The 18,322-nt window shown below is 50.9% G+C and overlaps 1 protein-coding gene across 4 annotated transcripts in view; it reads right to left on the bottom strand.

Moving 5' to 3' along the window:
* KIAA1671 overlaps positions 1-18,322 on the bottom strand; it is a 188,594-nt gene that overhangs the window by 17,772 nt on the left and 152,500 nt on the right. For all 4 annotated transcript variants that reach the window (XM_081252305.1, XM_081252306.1, XM_081252308.1 and 1 more), the window contains one exon: positions 244-362. In XM_081252305.1, the coding sequence (XP_081108431.1) occupies positions 244-362 (119 nt within the window). The remainder of the gene's footprint in view (positions 1-243; positions 363-18,322) is intronic.

Genomic DNA, 18,322 nt, shown 5'->3' with positions numbered 1-18,322 from the left:
CCCCTCCCCCCAGCCCCTGGCAACCACAAATCTACTTTCTGTCTCTATGGATTTGCCTATTCTGGATATTTCATATATCATTTTAAAATAAGTTTTTTGTACATTCTAAATTTCTGTTTTATAAAAAGAAATGGTTTGCTCTTATAGTTACAGACAAAACAGGTTCTACTTATTAACAGAGAAATCAGGAGACAGATGGGCCACCCTGACTCCTGCCCAGAGGCCCCACCCCACACGCCCTACCTCTCCCCGCTCTGGTGCTGGTCCAGCCACGTCCCATACTGGCTGTCGGCTTCCTGCACGAGGGTGTCAGTGTCCTTGGCCTCGGGGGTCCTCCTGGAGAAACACTGCTTCAGCTGATCCTGCAAGGACAAGCCAGAGGTTTCTATCAGGGAAAGTGCTCAGAACCTGGTCCCAGCTGGTAACTCACACCGCATCGCCCCCTGCTCGAACCCACCTCAGCTCCCTACAGCTCTCGGAAGTGGGTCCAAACGTCTGTGCTGGGCATGAGGGTGACCTACCATCCGGGTTTGCCCAAGACATCGCAGGATGCAGGTGGGTGCCAAAGCCAGGCAAACTGAGATGAAGGGGTCACCCTCCTTCATCCTGTGTGGGTACCACCCTACCCCTGGCCAAACTGCTCTACATCTTCCCTGCTCCCAGGACTTATCAGTCTGGTTATGGTGCTCCCCCATCCGTCCCCTGCCACCAGGTTCTCACGGTCGCCATGCTTCCACCACCAGCATCACCAGCACAGCCTTCGTGGAGCGTTTAACTTGTCCCTGGTGTTGATCAAGCTGTCTGCATATCACCTCGCTGAGCTGCATGGCAATCCCATGAGGTGGAGCTCATTACAATCCCCATTTTACAGACGAGAACACTGAGGCTTAGTGATCTCCATCAAAGTGCTGGCCTCCCTAACTTGTTCACTCGGCAAATTAAAACCCCGCCCCTGGTGACTGACTGTTGAACTGGCTGACACTTGGGCCTCTGTGTTATTGATTGGGGAGCAGCTGGAATGTTCAAGGCAAAACCAAAACTCCAGCCCCTTGGGTGGCCATTGGCACAAGAGCAATTCAAAATCAGCTCGGTGCTTTGTGACCACCTAGAGGCGTGGAATAGGGAGGGTGGGAGGGAGGGAGACGCAAGAGGGAAGAGATATGGGAACAGATGTATATGTATAACTGATTCACTTTGTTATAAAGCAGAAACTAACACACCATTGTAAAGCAATTATACTCCAATAAAGATGTTTTAAAAAAAATGGTTCTGAAGAGCCTAGGGGAAGGACAGGAATAAAGATGCAGACGTAGAGAATGGACTTGAGAACACGGGGAGGGGGAAGGGTAAGCTGGGACGAAGTGAGAGAGTGGCATGGACATATATACACTACCAAATGTACAATAGATAGCTTGTGGGAAGCAGCCACATAGCACAGGGAGATTAGCTCCGTGCTTTGTGAGGACCTAGAGGGGTGGGATAGGGAGGGTGGGAGGGAGGGAGACACAAGAGGGAAGAGATATGGGAACATATGTATATGTATAACTGATTCACTTTGTTATACAGCAGAAACTAACACACCATTGTAAAGCAGTTATACTCCAATAAAGATGTTAAAAAAAAAATGGCCTTGGCTTCTGAGCTTTGAAGGATGTTCCCAGTCACCATCTCTTGATGGCTTGGAGCCAGTGGATGAGGAATATGGAGGGAGTTGGGGGTCACGGGGTGAGGGGGTGAGAACAACTTGGCCCCCAGTTCCAGAAACACCAGCAGAAGCATCTCACTCCTTGTGTTCCCCTTGGGGTCAGGAGGCATATTCTGCTGCAATGTGCTCTGGAGCATATGCATCTCCTGCTCAAACACCTTCCACAGCTCCCTACTGTCCTCCTGCTGAGATCCAACACCCCTTGTAATTGAGCCCCAGGTTTCCTGTCCAGTCCCATCTCCTACCCCTGCCCCAAACAGACGCCCCATCCCACCCACCGAGACCTACTCACTGCATCCCACACAAGCCTTACCTTCCAGCCTCTGTGGCTTTGCTTGTACCTCTCCCACTTCCTATCCATCCCTCCCACCCCAAGCCATTGCAACAGCCCACAGTGACCTTGCCTTCCCCTGCACTCTCCCTGCCTACTCTGGACTAATTTTTGTGCCAGGTAAAGTTTGACATATAAGTTATTTATGCAACAGACATCTACTGAGCACCTACCATGTGCTAGGCACTTGGGAACCAGGGGTGGGGGTCACTACACAGATTCTGTAACTCAGCCGAGGCAGCCTTTAAGATTGGACACTCCATCACCTTTGTTCCCCACCCAGAGCCTGCCTGGCACCCAGTAGGTGCTTAGTGGCAGTGGGCAGACTGCCCTGCAGTAGCTTATCTTCCTCCCACGGGGGAGCACACCTCTTCACACTTCTACGGAGCCATCCTTAGCAGAGCAAACATGTGTGGTCCTGCAGAGTGAGCAGGCGCCTCGGGAAAAAGCTCTGCTGTGTGACCTCAGGGCTTTTGTCTCCCTCTCTGGGGCACAGGGACGTGGCAAGATGCCAATGAGAAGACACACATGATAGCTCCAAGGGAAGGACCTGACATTCAGGAAACACCCCATAAATGCCCATCTCCTTCCTCATTCTCCTTCTCTCACCTTTTGGGGACACTTGCGTACCCCATGAGGGGATGCTATGGGCGAGGTATGGGCAAGGACCCCAGGGAATCAGGATAAGCCTCTCAGTCACCCTGGTAAACAACCACACTCACACACCCTCATTTCGCTGCCTGTAGATTCCTTTTCCTCGTTACCAAAATCACAAATGCTTGTTGCAAAACATGTCAAAATTACAGGAAAGCACAAAAAATAATATTTAAAAGTCACCCCTCACCCAGTGACCATATTCTGCCATAATCCTGCCCAGAATTTCGTCTGGGTCAACTCGTTTAGAGCATCATCATTAACGGCTGAAGAACATTCTGCTGCCCGGACACAGCACTGTTCCTTTAATCGATCTCCAAGTGTCATGGCATTTAGGTTGCTGTTCACCGTTATAATCAACCATACAACGAACATCCTTGGGGCTGAAGTGACACATCTCTGATGACTCCCACAGAACTCCCTAGGCAGAGAATCGCAGGGTGGAGGGGTAGCATATACGAGGCGGCCTTGGAACAGTCCACCCAAACTACAAGTCCAGAGCAGCATGAGGGTGGCTGTTAGCAGGCCTGAGGGATTCAGTCAGTCCCCAGGTGGGGAAACTTGGATGTTTTTGCCTTGAAAGGTCACCTGACATGGTCAGACGCCCAGTACCCTTAAGAGAATTCCCCCTGGGACCCAGGAATGGAAGTGGTCATCTGAGCATGCTCCCAGCTGCTTACTGCTTTCAAAGTTGTCACAGAATCGGCCATTCCCTAACTTAACCCACCGCATGGGTCGGATTCGGAGGCCAGAGGTCGGGGCCTGGGGGGCTGCCTCTGGTGGACTCAACATCCTTGTCCCCAGCAGCTTGCAGACGGCTGCAAGGTGCATGCTAGGTCTGTGCCCCATGTGTGCCAAGCTCAGCATAAGGCAGAAAGGCGACCGCTCAGGGACAGCTTACAGCTCAGGGTTGGGAGCGGAGAGGTTGCTGTCTCTGCTCCGCCCCAGCTGGATGGTCTGGCCAAGGGACTCCGCCCATCCAAGCCTCAGTTTCCTCAGTGGAAAAACAAGGGTTGTTTTGAGGCTTCAGGGAGATAAGCCCTAGAACGCGTTAAGCTCAGTGCCTGGCATATAGGTGCTCGGGACATAGGAGCTGATGTGATCAGAATCAGGCTCATGGCCCTCCCCAGAGTCAGGCAGGGGGACGGACTCCTGGCAAAGTGTGATTCTTCTCGGGTCCTCAAAACCCCCAAGAGATGGGGATCTTTCGGTGCTGAGTGATGGAGGAAGGGATCTGCAGGTGGGGCCTCTGGAAATCAGCATGGCAAGTTCCGAAGGATGCTAAGGGTGAAATCAGGGCAGGAGGCAGGGGAATGCTTCCTGACCTCCTTTGGAAGGCTCTGGGCGGCAGGGTGTGGCGGGAATAAATGGTGCTCAGCAAAATACATTGGCTTCCATGCATCCCCATTTGTGGGCCCTCCCGCAGAGGTTTAAGATTCACGCTCACGGATCTGTAATCCCCGCAGGCAGGGATGGAGGTCTTCTCCCTCCACTGCCTAAAGCCAGACTCAGGATTCCGGACAGCAGCATCCCTGACTCCTCTGTCACTCTCATCCCCGTGTCGGATCAATCCCCAAGCCCTTCAAAGTCTCCACCAGGAAGACTTTGGCCAGCTCTAGGATCCCCCTGCCTCCCTCACCTCTGCTCGCCCCCGTCCCCATATATTCTCTTCCCACTACACTTTCCAAAACTGAAATCTAAGCCTGCAGTGTCTCTGCTCAAAACCCTTCAGTAGCTCCCCAGGGTCAAGTCCAAACACCATAAGGATGGCTTGTAGGACTTTCACTAGTGGGGCTCTTTCCCCACCGTCCCCTGCCCCTCCCCCATCCCCAGGCCCTCCCAGCCCCTCTCACTGGCTGCTCCAGCCCGCTTTCCTCCTCTCACATTCCTCAGTTGGCTATCCCTCATGTCCAGACCTGCTGGAGCAGCCACCACCACCTGGCTGTCGTTCAGATTTCAGCTTTGCTGGCTCTTCCTCCAGGAAGCCTTCCCTGAACTCCCCTCACCTAAGGCTGGCTCAGGAGCCAGATCCCACCATTCCCTAGACCTCAAGTCTCTATATCTGTGCTGTCCAATATGATAGCCGCTAGCCACGTGTGGCTATTTAAATTTCATTTAAATTAATTAAAATGTTAAAAATATGAAGAATCCAGTTCCTCAGCGGCTCTAGCTATATTTCAAGGGCTCCATAGCCACGTGTGGCTACCATATTGAACAGCACAAGATACAGGACATTTCCATCATGGCAGAAAGTTTCTACTGAAGAGCACTGCTGTAGAACTTCCCAAATTATGTTCATTATAATTGACCTGTTGTTTTTCAGTCTCCGTTGGATGAGTACTATTTCTGGAGCCAGATGCCTGGATTTAAATCCAGGCTCCATCACACAGATCCTGTATTCAGGCTGTGTGACCTTGGGCAAGTTACTTAACCTCTCTGTGCCTCAATGTCTGGACAATGCAGATGTTAAGTATTTGGTTGAATGCCATCTCAGTCCCTATGCTTTAACACAGAACCCCCAAATCTGCAGTACTCCAGGGGTTAGGATCATCTAAGGGAATTGATCTTGCAAATGAGGCTTAAGAAATCAGCTGTTTGTCAGTAATTTCTCCCACTAGTATCCTGGTAACCTTGTGCGCAGTGCAAATTATTCATGTCTCGTCACTGTAGCAGACCCGGTAGCAGTTCAGATCAACGAGGCTTGATCTTCACTCCCCGGGCTACAAGGCCTCAAGATCAACCACAGAAAGGGTCCAAAACTCTTCTGAAACTTTTTGAAAGTCAGGTTTTTAAGTTAGCTTTAAGGCAGAGTGTTCTTCCAAATCAGTTCTGCCTTACGGGCTGCTATAAAAGCTCTCACTGTCTGCGGATGAGTAGATATCTACAAGGTGGTCTGAAAATACATGATGGATAAAGAGAAGCGTTGTCTGAGGAGCACACGTGTCCAAATTAGTCCCGCATTTGGGTCATGGGCAGGTCTTTTTTTTGACATGCACCCCCAATGGATATCAACCAGCCACAATCCAAATTTCAGCTGTCATTTGTCACACCAAGTCATCACATCTTAACATTTATTTTTTTTAAAGATTTTTTTTAATGTGGACCATTTTTAAAAGTCTTTATTGAATTTGTTACAATTTTGCTTCTGTGTTATGTTTTTTGGTTTTTTGGCCATGAGGCATGTGGGATCTTAGCTCCCTGACCAGGGATCGAACCCACACCCTCCGTACTGGAAGGCGAAGTCTTAACCACTGGACCACCAGGTAAGTCGTGAATCTTAACATTTAGATCTCCAAGGACCCTTGAGTCCATTCAGCTGGGGTTTTTTTTTCATCTTTTCAGATGATAAACTTTTTCAGATAGATGATAAACTCAGAGGCAGGGATTGCTCACAGGGAGTGAAAGTCAGGGCTGGGGGGCCTGGAACCCAGTTTTCTGGGCTCCTTGCAGCCTCCCACCTTGTCCAGGATGCTTCAAGAGGCTCAGATGAGGAAATGCACTTTAAAATGCTCTAAAAAAGCCTCATGAACTTGACAGGTTTAAAAACCACTTGCTCAGGCTAGCTCACCAAGCCCCAAGCTGGTGGTAGGTGAAAATTCTAGGCCCTCGTCTTGCAGGCAAACACGACTGCCGCAGCCCAGGACCTATAATGGACAGTTTTCTAACACCCAGGCTGGGGAGACCAGCCTAACAGACGCCTTTGAGGGTTGTGTTTAAACAAGTGGCAACACATGTCCTGAAATTTAAAACGTGCATACTCTCGGCTCAGCAATTTTAGTTCCAGAAATTTATCTCAAGAAAATCATTAGACACGCTCACCAAGATCTATGAACACAGACGCTTCCCCGCAGGAGAGGAAAGATTGCTAAACATTGGACATAACATTGCAAAACACTGAGTTGTCCTAAATATCCAATAAGATGGGGATCAGTGAAATACAATATGATATATCCATGTGATGGAATAAACACCGCCAAAGAAAATGATGCTCAGAAAGAATGTTTACTGTCACAGAAAGATGTCTGCCTTATACTAGCAAATATTATTTTTTTAAAAAAGGTAACAAAACAGCACATGTGTTGATACCAGCTTTGTAAAAACAAATATGTAAATGCATGTGAGAATAAGCAAAGGAAATCTCCAGAAGTTTCCACAGAAAACTGATACCAGTGGCACTGTACGTGGTGAGGAAATGGGCTGTCTTTCTATTATTGATGATGATTTTAGTTAGTATCCACACTTGTGATTTTTTTATCCCAATATCATCAGATAATAAAATTAAATAAAATTAATTAAATCATTCCTCCAACACTATCATATAGTAGACATCACGAATTAAAAACAAATCAGAAGGGGGCTCTTCATTTCTTAATCTCTATCAGAGCCCAGCAAACTCTTTCTATAAGGGGCCAGATAATAAATATTTTGGGCTTTGTGGGCCATGGGGTCTCTGTCCCAACTTCAGCTTTCCTGTTGTTACCATGTCAGCAGCACAATGTCTGTGTTCCAATAAAACTTTATTTACAAAACAGGAGGCTAGCTGGATTTGGCCCACAGGCAGTTGGCTGATCCCTGATCTATACCCTTTAGACTGTCAGCTGCATGAAAATGGGGACTCCTTCATCCTCTGCTGCACCCCAGTGCTTAGAACCATGCCAGGCCTGGAGTACTTGTTGAATAAATATTTGCTGGAGGAATATGTTTCTGAAAATAACTTTTCTGCACTGAGTAGGTGTGAGCTCCTTACCCAGAAAAGGTCGTGTCATTAGGGAAGGAGTGAGGAAAAGAGAAAATATGATGCCTGCGTGTATTTTGGGGTGTCTGACACATCCGCCTGGGAAAGAAGCCTGAGTCAGAACGGTATTCGGTGGCCTGCGGCTGACGGAGCAATTCAAGATGTGCGTCCCCCTCCCCCCTCTGCAACTGGACACTCTCAGCTGTGCAGGGTGCTCTGGTGTCATGGGACGCAGGCTGGGGTGACGCTGGCTCTGTCCCAGTGCCCCCGGGGCCTGGTGGCACCTCCCTGCCTTGTGCCCAGCTCAGACTTGCACAACGGCTGAGCAATAATACTAACAATAATATCAAGGGCTAACATTACTGTGAGCGCTGGTGATGACCTTTCACTTTGCCATCTAATGCTCCCAAACAACGCTATGTGGTAGGAGCCGTAATGGACCCATTTTACAGGGGAGGAGACTGAGGCCCAGAGAGGGGACCTGACACACCCAAGGCAGTACAGTTAAAAAGTGGCGGAGCTGCCATTTGAACTTGGTTTGCTTGACACCCAAGCCCCAAAATACTCCCACAAACTGCTGCATTCTCCAAGCTCTGGCTTGACATGGAGAGCTTTGTAGGGCCTTCAATGACCATCTCACTGATGGGAAAATTGAGGGCCAGAGAGATGAAAGGATGCCTGGCCATGCCTCGAATCCAGGTGTCCTGATCCCCTGGCCTGTGCCTGGTTACCACAGTGCATTCCCCAGCTGCACCCAGGGTGGGGCCTCAGGCCCAGAGAGGGGAGGAGGTGGGCAGCAGGCCAAGGATGGGCCGAGTCCCCCAGTGTGCCTCCCATCCACCCTGTACCCCCCGCTCCAGGCTCTTAAGAGCACTGTCTGTCCCACTGTGGCCCGCAGGGCCTGGATGTCCAGCGCCCACTCTGCTGGCCACCTCTTCGCACCCTCCCTCCCTCCCCTGTGCTGCAGCCACGGTGACGCCCAACCCCCCCCCAACCCGTGCACCTTCACAGCACAGCTGTTCGCCTGGCTAAGGGCGGCCTCCTTCACACGGCAGAGTGCGTGGTGGCCCCTCCGAGCAGATTCCCGCCTGAGGCTAGGTCTCTCCGAGCCCTGGCCTCGGCTGGGGGTTCTCAGCACTTGGACGGTTCCCTGGATGAATGTTCCTCCCAGTACATGCAGCCTCCAAAAGGGCAGAGCTGTGTCTTGTCACCACTGGATTCCCGGAGCTTAGTTACAGCTCCTGGCACAGAGTTAAGGGCTCACTGAATAGGAAAGAAGGAGGGAGGAAGGGAGGAAGGAGGGAAGGTGGGGAGGAATGAAAACACGAAAAGGGGAGAAGGGAGAACAAGGTAAGGCAGTCAGGCCAGAAGGAAACGGACAGGAACGGGGCAGGACAGAGCCCTCAGAACGCTCTCCCAGTGCTGTCAGCAAAAACCCTCACAGCGTCCCTGCCCTGTGGACTTGTGTCCCAGCTAGGAGGCGTCGGCGCAGCTGATGGGCTTCTGGGAGTCCACAGTGTCACCTCAGGTGGCAACGCAAGCCAGGCCTTGTGCCCCTGCCCCACGGCAGGGCATGGTGCTTCCTGGGGAAGGTTGGTGGCACACCAGTTTCTGACCCCTCTCAATGGGCTCTGGGAACAACAGTGCAGTCTGGCCAGGTGTGGCCAGGTGTAGTCAGGTAGAGCCAGGTGTGGCTTTGTGTGGCACATGGTGGTGGCTTGGATGGGGGCATAGCTAAGACAGAGAGCAAGACAAACGGAGAAAACACAACCGGCACTGGAAGGCACGCAGAGATGGGCACAGGGAGAGAGGTGCACAGGGCAAGAGCGGCGAGCAGGTGGAGAAGGACACGTGCTGGGCCTCAGGGACGGGGCTGAACTGGCCCACCTGGGCGGTGGTGCTGCGGCTCCCCCCACAGAAACACACCTGTTCCTGGACTGGGTCCCCTGACTCATCGTGGTGAGCAAAGGTGTCAAGCTCAGCGCTGGCTCCCTCTCTGGATGACCTCGAGCAAAGCCCCCACTTCTCTGAGCCTCGGTTTCCTCTCTTGGTGACTTAGTGGCTAGGGATGGCAGGTCTCAGGGGCCCTCTGCCACTTGATGGCTCACCTCTGCCTGGTGGCTAATGTCCGGAGCTCACCAAGTCGGCCTGTGTGAGCTGTCACCTGTTTCCTGGTGAAGAGGGATTGGTTTCTTCCCCTTTAAAGGAGTGCCCGTTTGGATGGTTCACACCCTTGCTGGGTTTGCCCACCTGACTGATGATGAAGTGATGTTGTTCACTCCTTGAATAAAATCAGTTTTCATAAACACTCTATGGAAAAGCTAGCAGTGCCTGGTGATTAGCAAGGGAAAGCACGAACTTTTAGGTTGCAGATGGGAAATGAACCTACCCCGGGGCTCTGATGAGCTGGAGGTGGGGAAGGCTCTGAGATGGGGCAGACCAGGGCAAATCCAGCTCTGCCTTTTGGTAGCTATGAGCAAACCGCTCAAAACCTCAATTTTCCCATCTGTAAAATGGGGATGGGGAGGGTGCTTAGGGGAGTTGGGGGGATTTTGTAAGACATCTGGTGAGAGCTGCACACGCCCAGCATACAGTAAGTGCCAAATAGATTCCAGTTGAGATGATGATGATGATGATGATGACGTCCACTGCTTAGCTCCCAGAAGCACATCATTTAAACAAACACTCTAACGAGGAGGCCTGACAGCCCTGTCATTCAGCTGAGAGCAAAGGGGCTGCCTTAACCAGATCGCTCAACATCTCTCCTGACCCAGACATCAGCCAGCTGCTCGCCTCCATCACAGAGTGAACTGACCCCAGCACACCTGCCCTCCTCCAGGGCCCAGCCGGGTACGCAGGCTGCAAAATGACAGCTCCGGCAGAGACACGCTGACTCCAGGGGGCAAGTGTGTCACCTAAAGTGACAGGAACACACGTTGGCAGCTGGTCCTCAGGAGGCGTTCCTGGTTCCAGCAGGGGGTGCCCCGCAGGGCTCCGTGGTCGGGGGGGCTTCCTGGCTCTCCCGACGGTCTCAACCTCCAAGTCTATAAACAGAAAGGACAGCTGAGCTGGGGGGCCCAGGTTCTCATTGGTCTCGGAGGCGGGGTCTCCCAGACTCCAGAAACCCAGCAGGCACCCTGTGCTCTGGGTGTCGGAGGTGGGCAAAGAGGCAATAAAAGTAGTCATGGGCTTCCCTGGTGGCGCAGTGGTTGAGAGTCTGCCTGCCGATGCAGGGGACGCGGGTTCGTGCCCCGGTCCGGGAAGATCCCACATGCCGTGGAGCGGCTGGGCCCGTGAGCCATGGCCGCTGAGCCTGCTCGTCCGGAGCCTGTGCTCCACCACGGGAGAGGCCACAACAGTGAGAGGCCCGCATACCGCAAAAAAAAATAAAAATAAAAAAAAATAAAAGTAGTCATAACCAGGAACGTGTAAGGAGCACCCACTGCATGCCTGGCACCAAGTCAGATTTCTTATGTGCACCGACCGTCTAGCTTAAGTCCCAGAGGAGATGCTTTCACACGCCCATTTCACAGATGGACAGGTACAACAAGAAGGGACCTTGGAACGGCTCTTCCTGTGTGCCAAGCTGCCCAGATTAGTCCTCCCGACAATCCTAAGAGGCAGGTACTGTGAATTATCCCCAGTTTCCGGATGAGAAGACCGAGGCACAGGGAGGTGAAGCGACTCACCCGGGGTCTCAGGAGTGAGTGAAGGGACCCGATTCAAACACAGGCGGCTCCAAGTCTATGGCCAGTTATGCTCCATTCCACCAACTCCTGCTGTCATTGCACCCAGGAAACGCCCCTCTGGGAGACTTCTTGGTATAGTCCATCAGCTGCTGGCCAGTGCTGGCCCAGGTCTGCCTGGAATGTGTACCTGAAACACAGCTCAGGCATCAGCTCCTCCAAGAAGCCTCTCCTGATTGCCTCCATCGGCAGCGGGACTGGGTCTCCCATTGGGACCCCATAAAATCCCCCTGTGCTCAGCTCATCATACAGCTTATTGTGCTGGACTGTGCTTACTGTTTGTTTGATGGTCTCCTCCAGGCTGTGAGCTCCCTGAGGGCAGGCACTGGGGTCTGTTCACCCTCCAACCCTGGCACCAAGTTAAGAGACAGCCACGGTGGTCAGGGGAGCAACTGACAATGGATGGATGCATGAATGAGTGAGTGAAGGAATGAATGAATGAATCAGTGAGTGAGTGAATGAATGAATGAATCCATGTATGAATGAATGAGTGAATGAACGATCCCCAGATGATCCCTGGACCCCTCTCTCATGTCCATGAACGATATTACTGTCTACTTAAAGACTCCTGATATATCCCAGGACCGTCTGTTTTCATATATGCCCTTAAATTTTAATTTTTGTTACATTTTAAAAAACAAATCTCTTTTCTAAAACATCATGTTCAGCATGCTGACAAACACTGAAAGCGAATTGGCGACTGTGATAATTTTTTAAGGTGCAAAACGGGAGAGATTGATCCAGGGAGGGAGGACAATCCCCCTCCAAAGAACCAGGAACCAGGAACCTTCTATGCCCCACTTTGTGGGGAAGGGGCATAGAACATTCTAAAAGTCCTGAGATACTTTTACACAGACAAATTCAATTTCCTTTTAAGTCTAAAGTTCTATTAATAAAAGGTCTACAGTTTTAAGGTTAAGATGAGCCAAGATAAAAGGGAATTTTGGTTTTTTAAAATGTATTTTTATATTTTAAAATTATAGAACAATCATAGCATGGGATACTCTTTAATTGTTCAAAGGAACGAGGAAGATGTATGTGTCCTGATATGGAGTGACTTCCAAGATACACTGTCAAGTGAATAAGGCAAGGCTGGAAGCAACAGGTGGGGCGAGAAAAAATATATATGCAAATATTTGAAAATGCACAGAATATGTGAGGAGGACATAGGAAAACTGTCACCACACTGCCTCTGGGAGGGGAACCGAGTGACGGGGCGAGGGGGAGAGAGGGAGACATAGCTTTAAAATTCTACCTCTTTTTGTATTTTGTAACATTTGCTGTTGGTAGTTTCTAAAAATAAACGTTAAAATGTATGATTCTATGTAAATACTTAATTCTTTCATGTTTCCTAGCATCTCCTCTTCATGGGATCTGCTCCCATCCACCCTGACTTGGCTCTCCTGGAGGGATTCTTAAAACAGTCTCAGCCAAATTTGACTCTGTATTTTTTTTTTTGAAACATCACATGTCAAAACATCTCTCTCATGTTTATTTCAGGCGATGGCTCAACTTGTCAGGCAACAGAATTGCAGCCTTGACGTAAGTGTGAACCCGGGGAGGAGGCGGGGAGCCGGTGTGTCTGTCCATTGCCTCAGGATCCCAAACCCTCCAGCATCTCTCCCGGGCAGGACACACCCACCACCTCCTCCACGATCTGTGGGCACGTTACAATCTTACAACACTGCTCCATTACCCCTGCTTCCGGTGATTCACCCAGAGAGATGTGCATGCACACACACACACACACACACAGATGCATACACACCAATATATCCATATGCAAATATATACACAAATACATGTACACCAAAAAAATACACAAAAACACATACATACACACAAATGCAAACACATACACACATACACATATATATACACAAATACATATACACAACACACACAAACACACATAATACACATTGCACATACAGACAACACATACATAATAAACACAGATAACATACAATACACACACGAATACATACATACATCAACTCACACACCCAAAGATGCTCACAGCAGCGCATCTGGTTTTTGGTTAACAGCAAACACAACCCAGTTGTCTTTCCATAAGGGCATCTGTAAACAGGTTTATCCCTGCAAGGGAATCCGTGCTGCCATCAAAAACAATGAAGTAGAATTTGAAGTGCTGATATGGAGATGTCAAAGCTGCTACAGAAAGTTTGCTAGGAACAAGGGGCAGACAATTCCACCTTAGGTCACCCCCTTGGTCATCTTGGGCCCCGTGATTAATGATTTCCTATCCCAGGTACCCAAAGTACTTCGGGGCCCCAGACAGAAGGGGAGGAGAGTGCACACAGGGGCTCAGGAGTGGCCGATGACAGAGGGCATGTGACATGGCCCAGGCCTTGAAAAGTGGGTCAGATTGAACAGGTGGGGGAGAATGGAGAAGGCAGTGCAGGTGACAAAACAGCCTAGGAATATGTGAAGCGAAACACCATCTTCACTGACCGCGGGCTATGTTGGGGACTGGACAGACCCATCCCATCCACCCTGCGGAGCAGCCCTGCAGGAGAGGCTTAAGGACCCACTGTGAGGATAAGGGGCTGGTCTGCAGAGATGGCATGGAGCACGGATGGGGCGTCTCTTCCCCTGGAGTGGGGTGGGGGCAGGGCAGGGCGGGGCAGGGCCCGGGACCTCTCTGCTGTTGACGGGCCTGGCAGCTCCCTTGTTTATGAGTGCCCAGCTCCAGTGAAGGAGGAAAACCAGTTGGGCCGACATTCCATCGCCTGGAACAGAGCCAAGGGCCCCGTTTCCTTCTGGTGCCCAGCCCAGCCTGTGGTTTTGTTCAAAGACCCTGCCCAGGGTCCAGGGCGCCGGCTGTTCTAACTCACAACTTGATCCACCTCTGCTTCCCAGTCCAGCCCTCGGGAAGCCAGAGAGGGCCTGGAAAATGCCTGGTGGATGGCGTCTCTTTGGCCAACTCTTAGCAGCACCCAAGTCGGGGCGGAACTGCCTGCTTCAGGGTGCCGTTTGCTCATCACATGGCTCACTGGGTCACAAGTGGGTGAGAGCGCTCGGAAGCCTCCGTCTTGAGCTCCAGGATTCGGGGGCTGGTCCCCATGCACCGCTCCAGGCCAGCTTACCACTGGCTGCTGGCCAAGCCCAGAGGCATGTTCAAACAGACACTGCACCTTGGTCAAAGCCCACAAACAAAATAACAGACCCAAAATAACAGCAAGGAGCCGGTGCCCATGCAAGCTTTCAGGCATGCTGGAAAAGCCCTGGGCATCCTTGGGGCCAGCACCCACTTAATGGGACTTGGAAGGCAAACCTAGTGATTTTGAAAGGCTCCCGAACATGTATTTCTCAACGTGGAGACAGCATCCAGGCGCGGGACCCTGGACGCCCAGCACTCGGGCACTTTGGCTCATCCGGGGTGAGCATGGACCACGGCCAGGTGCCAAGAAATGCACTTTACTGCGTCGGCCCCCAAAGGGTCCTCCCACCGACCTGTGAAGTAGGCCCTGACCCCTAACCCAGGGGCCAGATGCATTCTAATTCAGATTTTAGAAAGGCAACAGGCGAGTGCACATACTGTATATCGGGAGGAACCCCCAGTGGGGTCTAGAGGAGGGTCTGCCAACCTTAGAACTCTGGCCCGTTGCAGGGGGGCTGTCGCTGTGCGCTGGAGGAGGCTGGCGGCCTTCCTGGTCTGTACCGACCGAGGCCCGAACCCACAGCTGTGACAACCCAAACTGTCTCAAGACATTGCCAAACGTCCCTGGGGGGCAAAGTCACGCCTGGTTGAGAACTACTGGTCTAGGTCATGCATTCTCTACAGGAATGATACTGTCCCTAAGGGTGTGAAAACTGGTTCCTGGTGGGGGAACCTTAGCACAGATATGCATACAGTACACATACAGATGTACAATATTAACTATGATATTAAAATTTCATGGGACGGCAATTAAGAAAAAGTTTTAAAACGCCCTTTGGCGGATGATAATGAAAAAAATACCCAAAAAAGTGGATAAACACTGGTGTAGTGCCAACACCCCACAAGCAAACGTATTAATATTTCCACAGCAAAATGTATGAATAGTCACATCGTGTGTAAATGCTATTAATAACCTTATGTCAGTACATTGGTACAGGGTGGTTGTGCTACGAAGGAGAGCTTTGTGGATTTCAGAACGATGGATAAGGGTTGCCTATCTCCTGCTCCGTTTTATACAGGAGAGAACGGAGGCTCAGGGGAATTAAGCAACTTGCCTGTGTGCGCGCACGTGTGCTCACACCGAGGTCTAGCTGACACCAGAGGGATTTAATCAGTGTGCTGCTAGAGCTCTTTGCCTCTGTCCCAGTTCCCCGGCTTCTAAAAGTTATTCTGGTTATGCAGGTGCGTGAAGATGAATGTCCAGTGATGTTGACTGCAGCATTATTTAGAAGGCAAAAAGACTGGGAACAACCTACGTGTCCAAAAATCAATTTGGGCCTGACTAAATAAAGTGGGCATAACCGGAAAAATGGAATATAGTACAGGCTGCAGGTCCACGTTCATGACATGAGAAGGTCGTCCTAGAAGAGAAAATGAAAGAGAACTAGGCACAAAAGCATTCCTGCAGTATGATTCCTGCAGTATGATTTGTTGATCTATCTGCAAATATATGCATATATATTGCATATATATTTTTGCATGGATATATGTATACATGTATATAGCATATATATGCAAACATATACAAAAGATTATTTATATACACATGTGCATATATTATATATCTATGTATATATGTTGCATATATATTGCACATAGGCAAAATATGAATATATTTATATATGTGTGTGTATATATCATATTCATATATATGCATACATTTTGCACACATATGCAAAAAAATCTTAAAGGATATAGACTTGTTATGAAGAATATTTCTAGGGGTGGTATATTAAGTAATTGTTTTCTTCTTTCTTGTCTATGATCTCATTTCTCTACGGTGAGCATGTTTTGTGTAGTTTTTTTTAAATAGGAGAAGGATCCAGAACACACCCAGGCGGGCAAGCACTATGGCTGTCTGGCCCAGGGGGAAGGGGGCAGAATGCTGCTCAGCCCCTTTGCACCTTCTCTCTGTCGTGGTGAGAGCTGGTGCTTAGTCTCCTACAGACGCAGACTTGTCCCCACCCGGGGATTTAACTGCCGCTGGCAGGGCAGGGTCCTTCCTGTTTCCCAGCCTTGGTGTTAACATGAGAGTATCTGGGGACAGAGGTGCAGACAGATGAGGCCTTAGAGAAAGGGAGGGTAACAGCCTGAGAATGTCTACTGCCCAGTCCTGCTGGGCCTGCCCTGGACTCCCACCCACCTCCTCCGCTCAGCACAGACAAGGGGCCTGGGCTCAGTCAGACCTCGGGTCCCTGGCCGTGACTCTAATGAGCTGTGTGACCTCAGGTGAGTCTCATGGGGCCTCAGTTTCCCCCTCTGTAAAATAGGGGCCATCACTGGGGTTGCATCACTGGGTCAGAACATCATCCAGGGGTTCTGCTGCCAGGCAGGGAGCGGCCACCCTCTTGGGCCAACTGGTGGTGCCCTATCCAGTCCTTCCTATACAACGCCACCACCCAAAAGGGGAAAGGTGGAGAAAGAAACATGTCCATCGCACCAGCCGCAGGATCTGGGACTTTCCAACAGAAAGGGGGCTCAGAGGTTGCCTGGAGCCTGCCCAGGACAACAAGCACTTATTCATGCCTACCGTATGCCTGCTCTCTGCTAACGATGCTGAGGCACCTCAGGTATCTGCCCAGGGGCAACTTAAAATCAAGTTGGGGAAGTGGACGTGTAAGCAGATCATTTCAACAGGGAACAGGAAGGGCAATGGGCTGGAATGGTTGCAGCCAGACGAAGGGCCTGGGGGAGATCAGGAAGGCTTCCTAGAGGCAGTGACTCTTTTTTTTTTTTTTTTTTTTTTTTTGCGGTACGCGGGCCTCTCACTGTTGTGGCCTCTCCCGTTGCGGGGCACAGGCTCCGGATGCGCAGGCTCAGCGGCCATGGCTCGCGGGCCCAGCCGCTCCGCGGCAGGTGGGATCTTTCCGGACCGGGGCACGAACCCGCGTCCCCTGCATCGGCAGGCAGACTCTCAACCACTGCGCCACCAGGGAAGCCCGAGGCAGTGACTCTTGAGTCTTTCATGAGGAGCTGGAATTAGCCTGGGGAAGGAGAGGGGCGGCTAAGGCAAAGGAATAGGTGGTGAAGTGACAAGGAAACTTCAAGGAGCCCAGTATTTATTCCTTGGGCATCAAGTCAGAAGTGAGAGGAGAGAGGCAGGGGCTGGGATGTTAGCTACAGACCATGCAGGGATTCAGGGAAGAGGGATGCCGGGTTGACAGGTGCCTTGGGGCAGACAGACCCAGGCTCCAGTCCTAGCTCCCAGGCTCTTAGAAGCTGTGTGGCCCTGGGTAAGTTCACCTCTCTGGGCTTCAGTAACAGCAGAGAACCACTCCAGTGTCCATCGCTGACGCCAGCACTGCATGGGCTAATGTTCTGTGTGAAGTGCTGGGTGAGTGGTAGGTACCCGGGAAATGACTGCAATTGCTATGATGCTCGTAAGTCAGTATCACCTCTCTGGCTCTGAAACCAGCAGGAGACACAGAGCTGAAGAGGATGATACAAGGGGCTTTTAAGAATTAAGTGTTTTCGGAATTCTTGGTACAGATCACCGTAGTGCCACCACCCAGGTCGACACTCCTTTAGAGGAGCTGGCGGGATTTATAGGAACTGTAAGAATTCTTGCAGCAATGACTATCCTTGGCTTCCGGGAAATAAGGCCTTGGCTGTAAACGTTATTCTCTGGAGGGGAAACCCGGAGCAATTAGGGGAGTGAGATGCAGTGGAGACGAAGGACAGGACGGAGAATCCTGGGCGGGGCAGAAACCTCAGCTGAGCACCCACCATCATTCCCTCCCTTTACCAGGCTCCCAGCGGCAAAACCCAGGCGAGCTGGAGGCTCCTGGACTGACATCTCTCCTGGCCCAGTGCCAGCTGGATAAAGTCCAAACTCCTTGGCTGGGCACCTGCAGCCCCCAGGACACCTTCCAGGCCCCTCACTGGCCACTCCTCCTTGCCTAGATCCTGCTCCAGGGAGACTGGACCATGTGTGGTTCTGCCACGAGCAATGCTGTGTTGCCTGGAA

The sequence above is a fragment of the Mesoplodon bidens genome, assembly GCF_964165515.1.
Source record: "Mesoplodon bidens genome assembly, chromosome: 13".
Lineage (NCBI taxonomy): Eukaryota > Metazoa > Chordata > Mammalia > Artiodactyla > Ziphiidae > Mesoplodon > Mesoplodon bidens.
The sequence above is the reverse complement of the archived record's forward strand: the minus strand, read 5'-3'. Positions and strand labels throughout refer to the sequence as shown.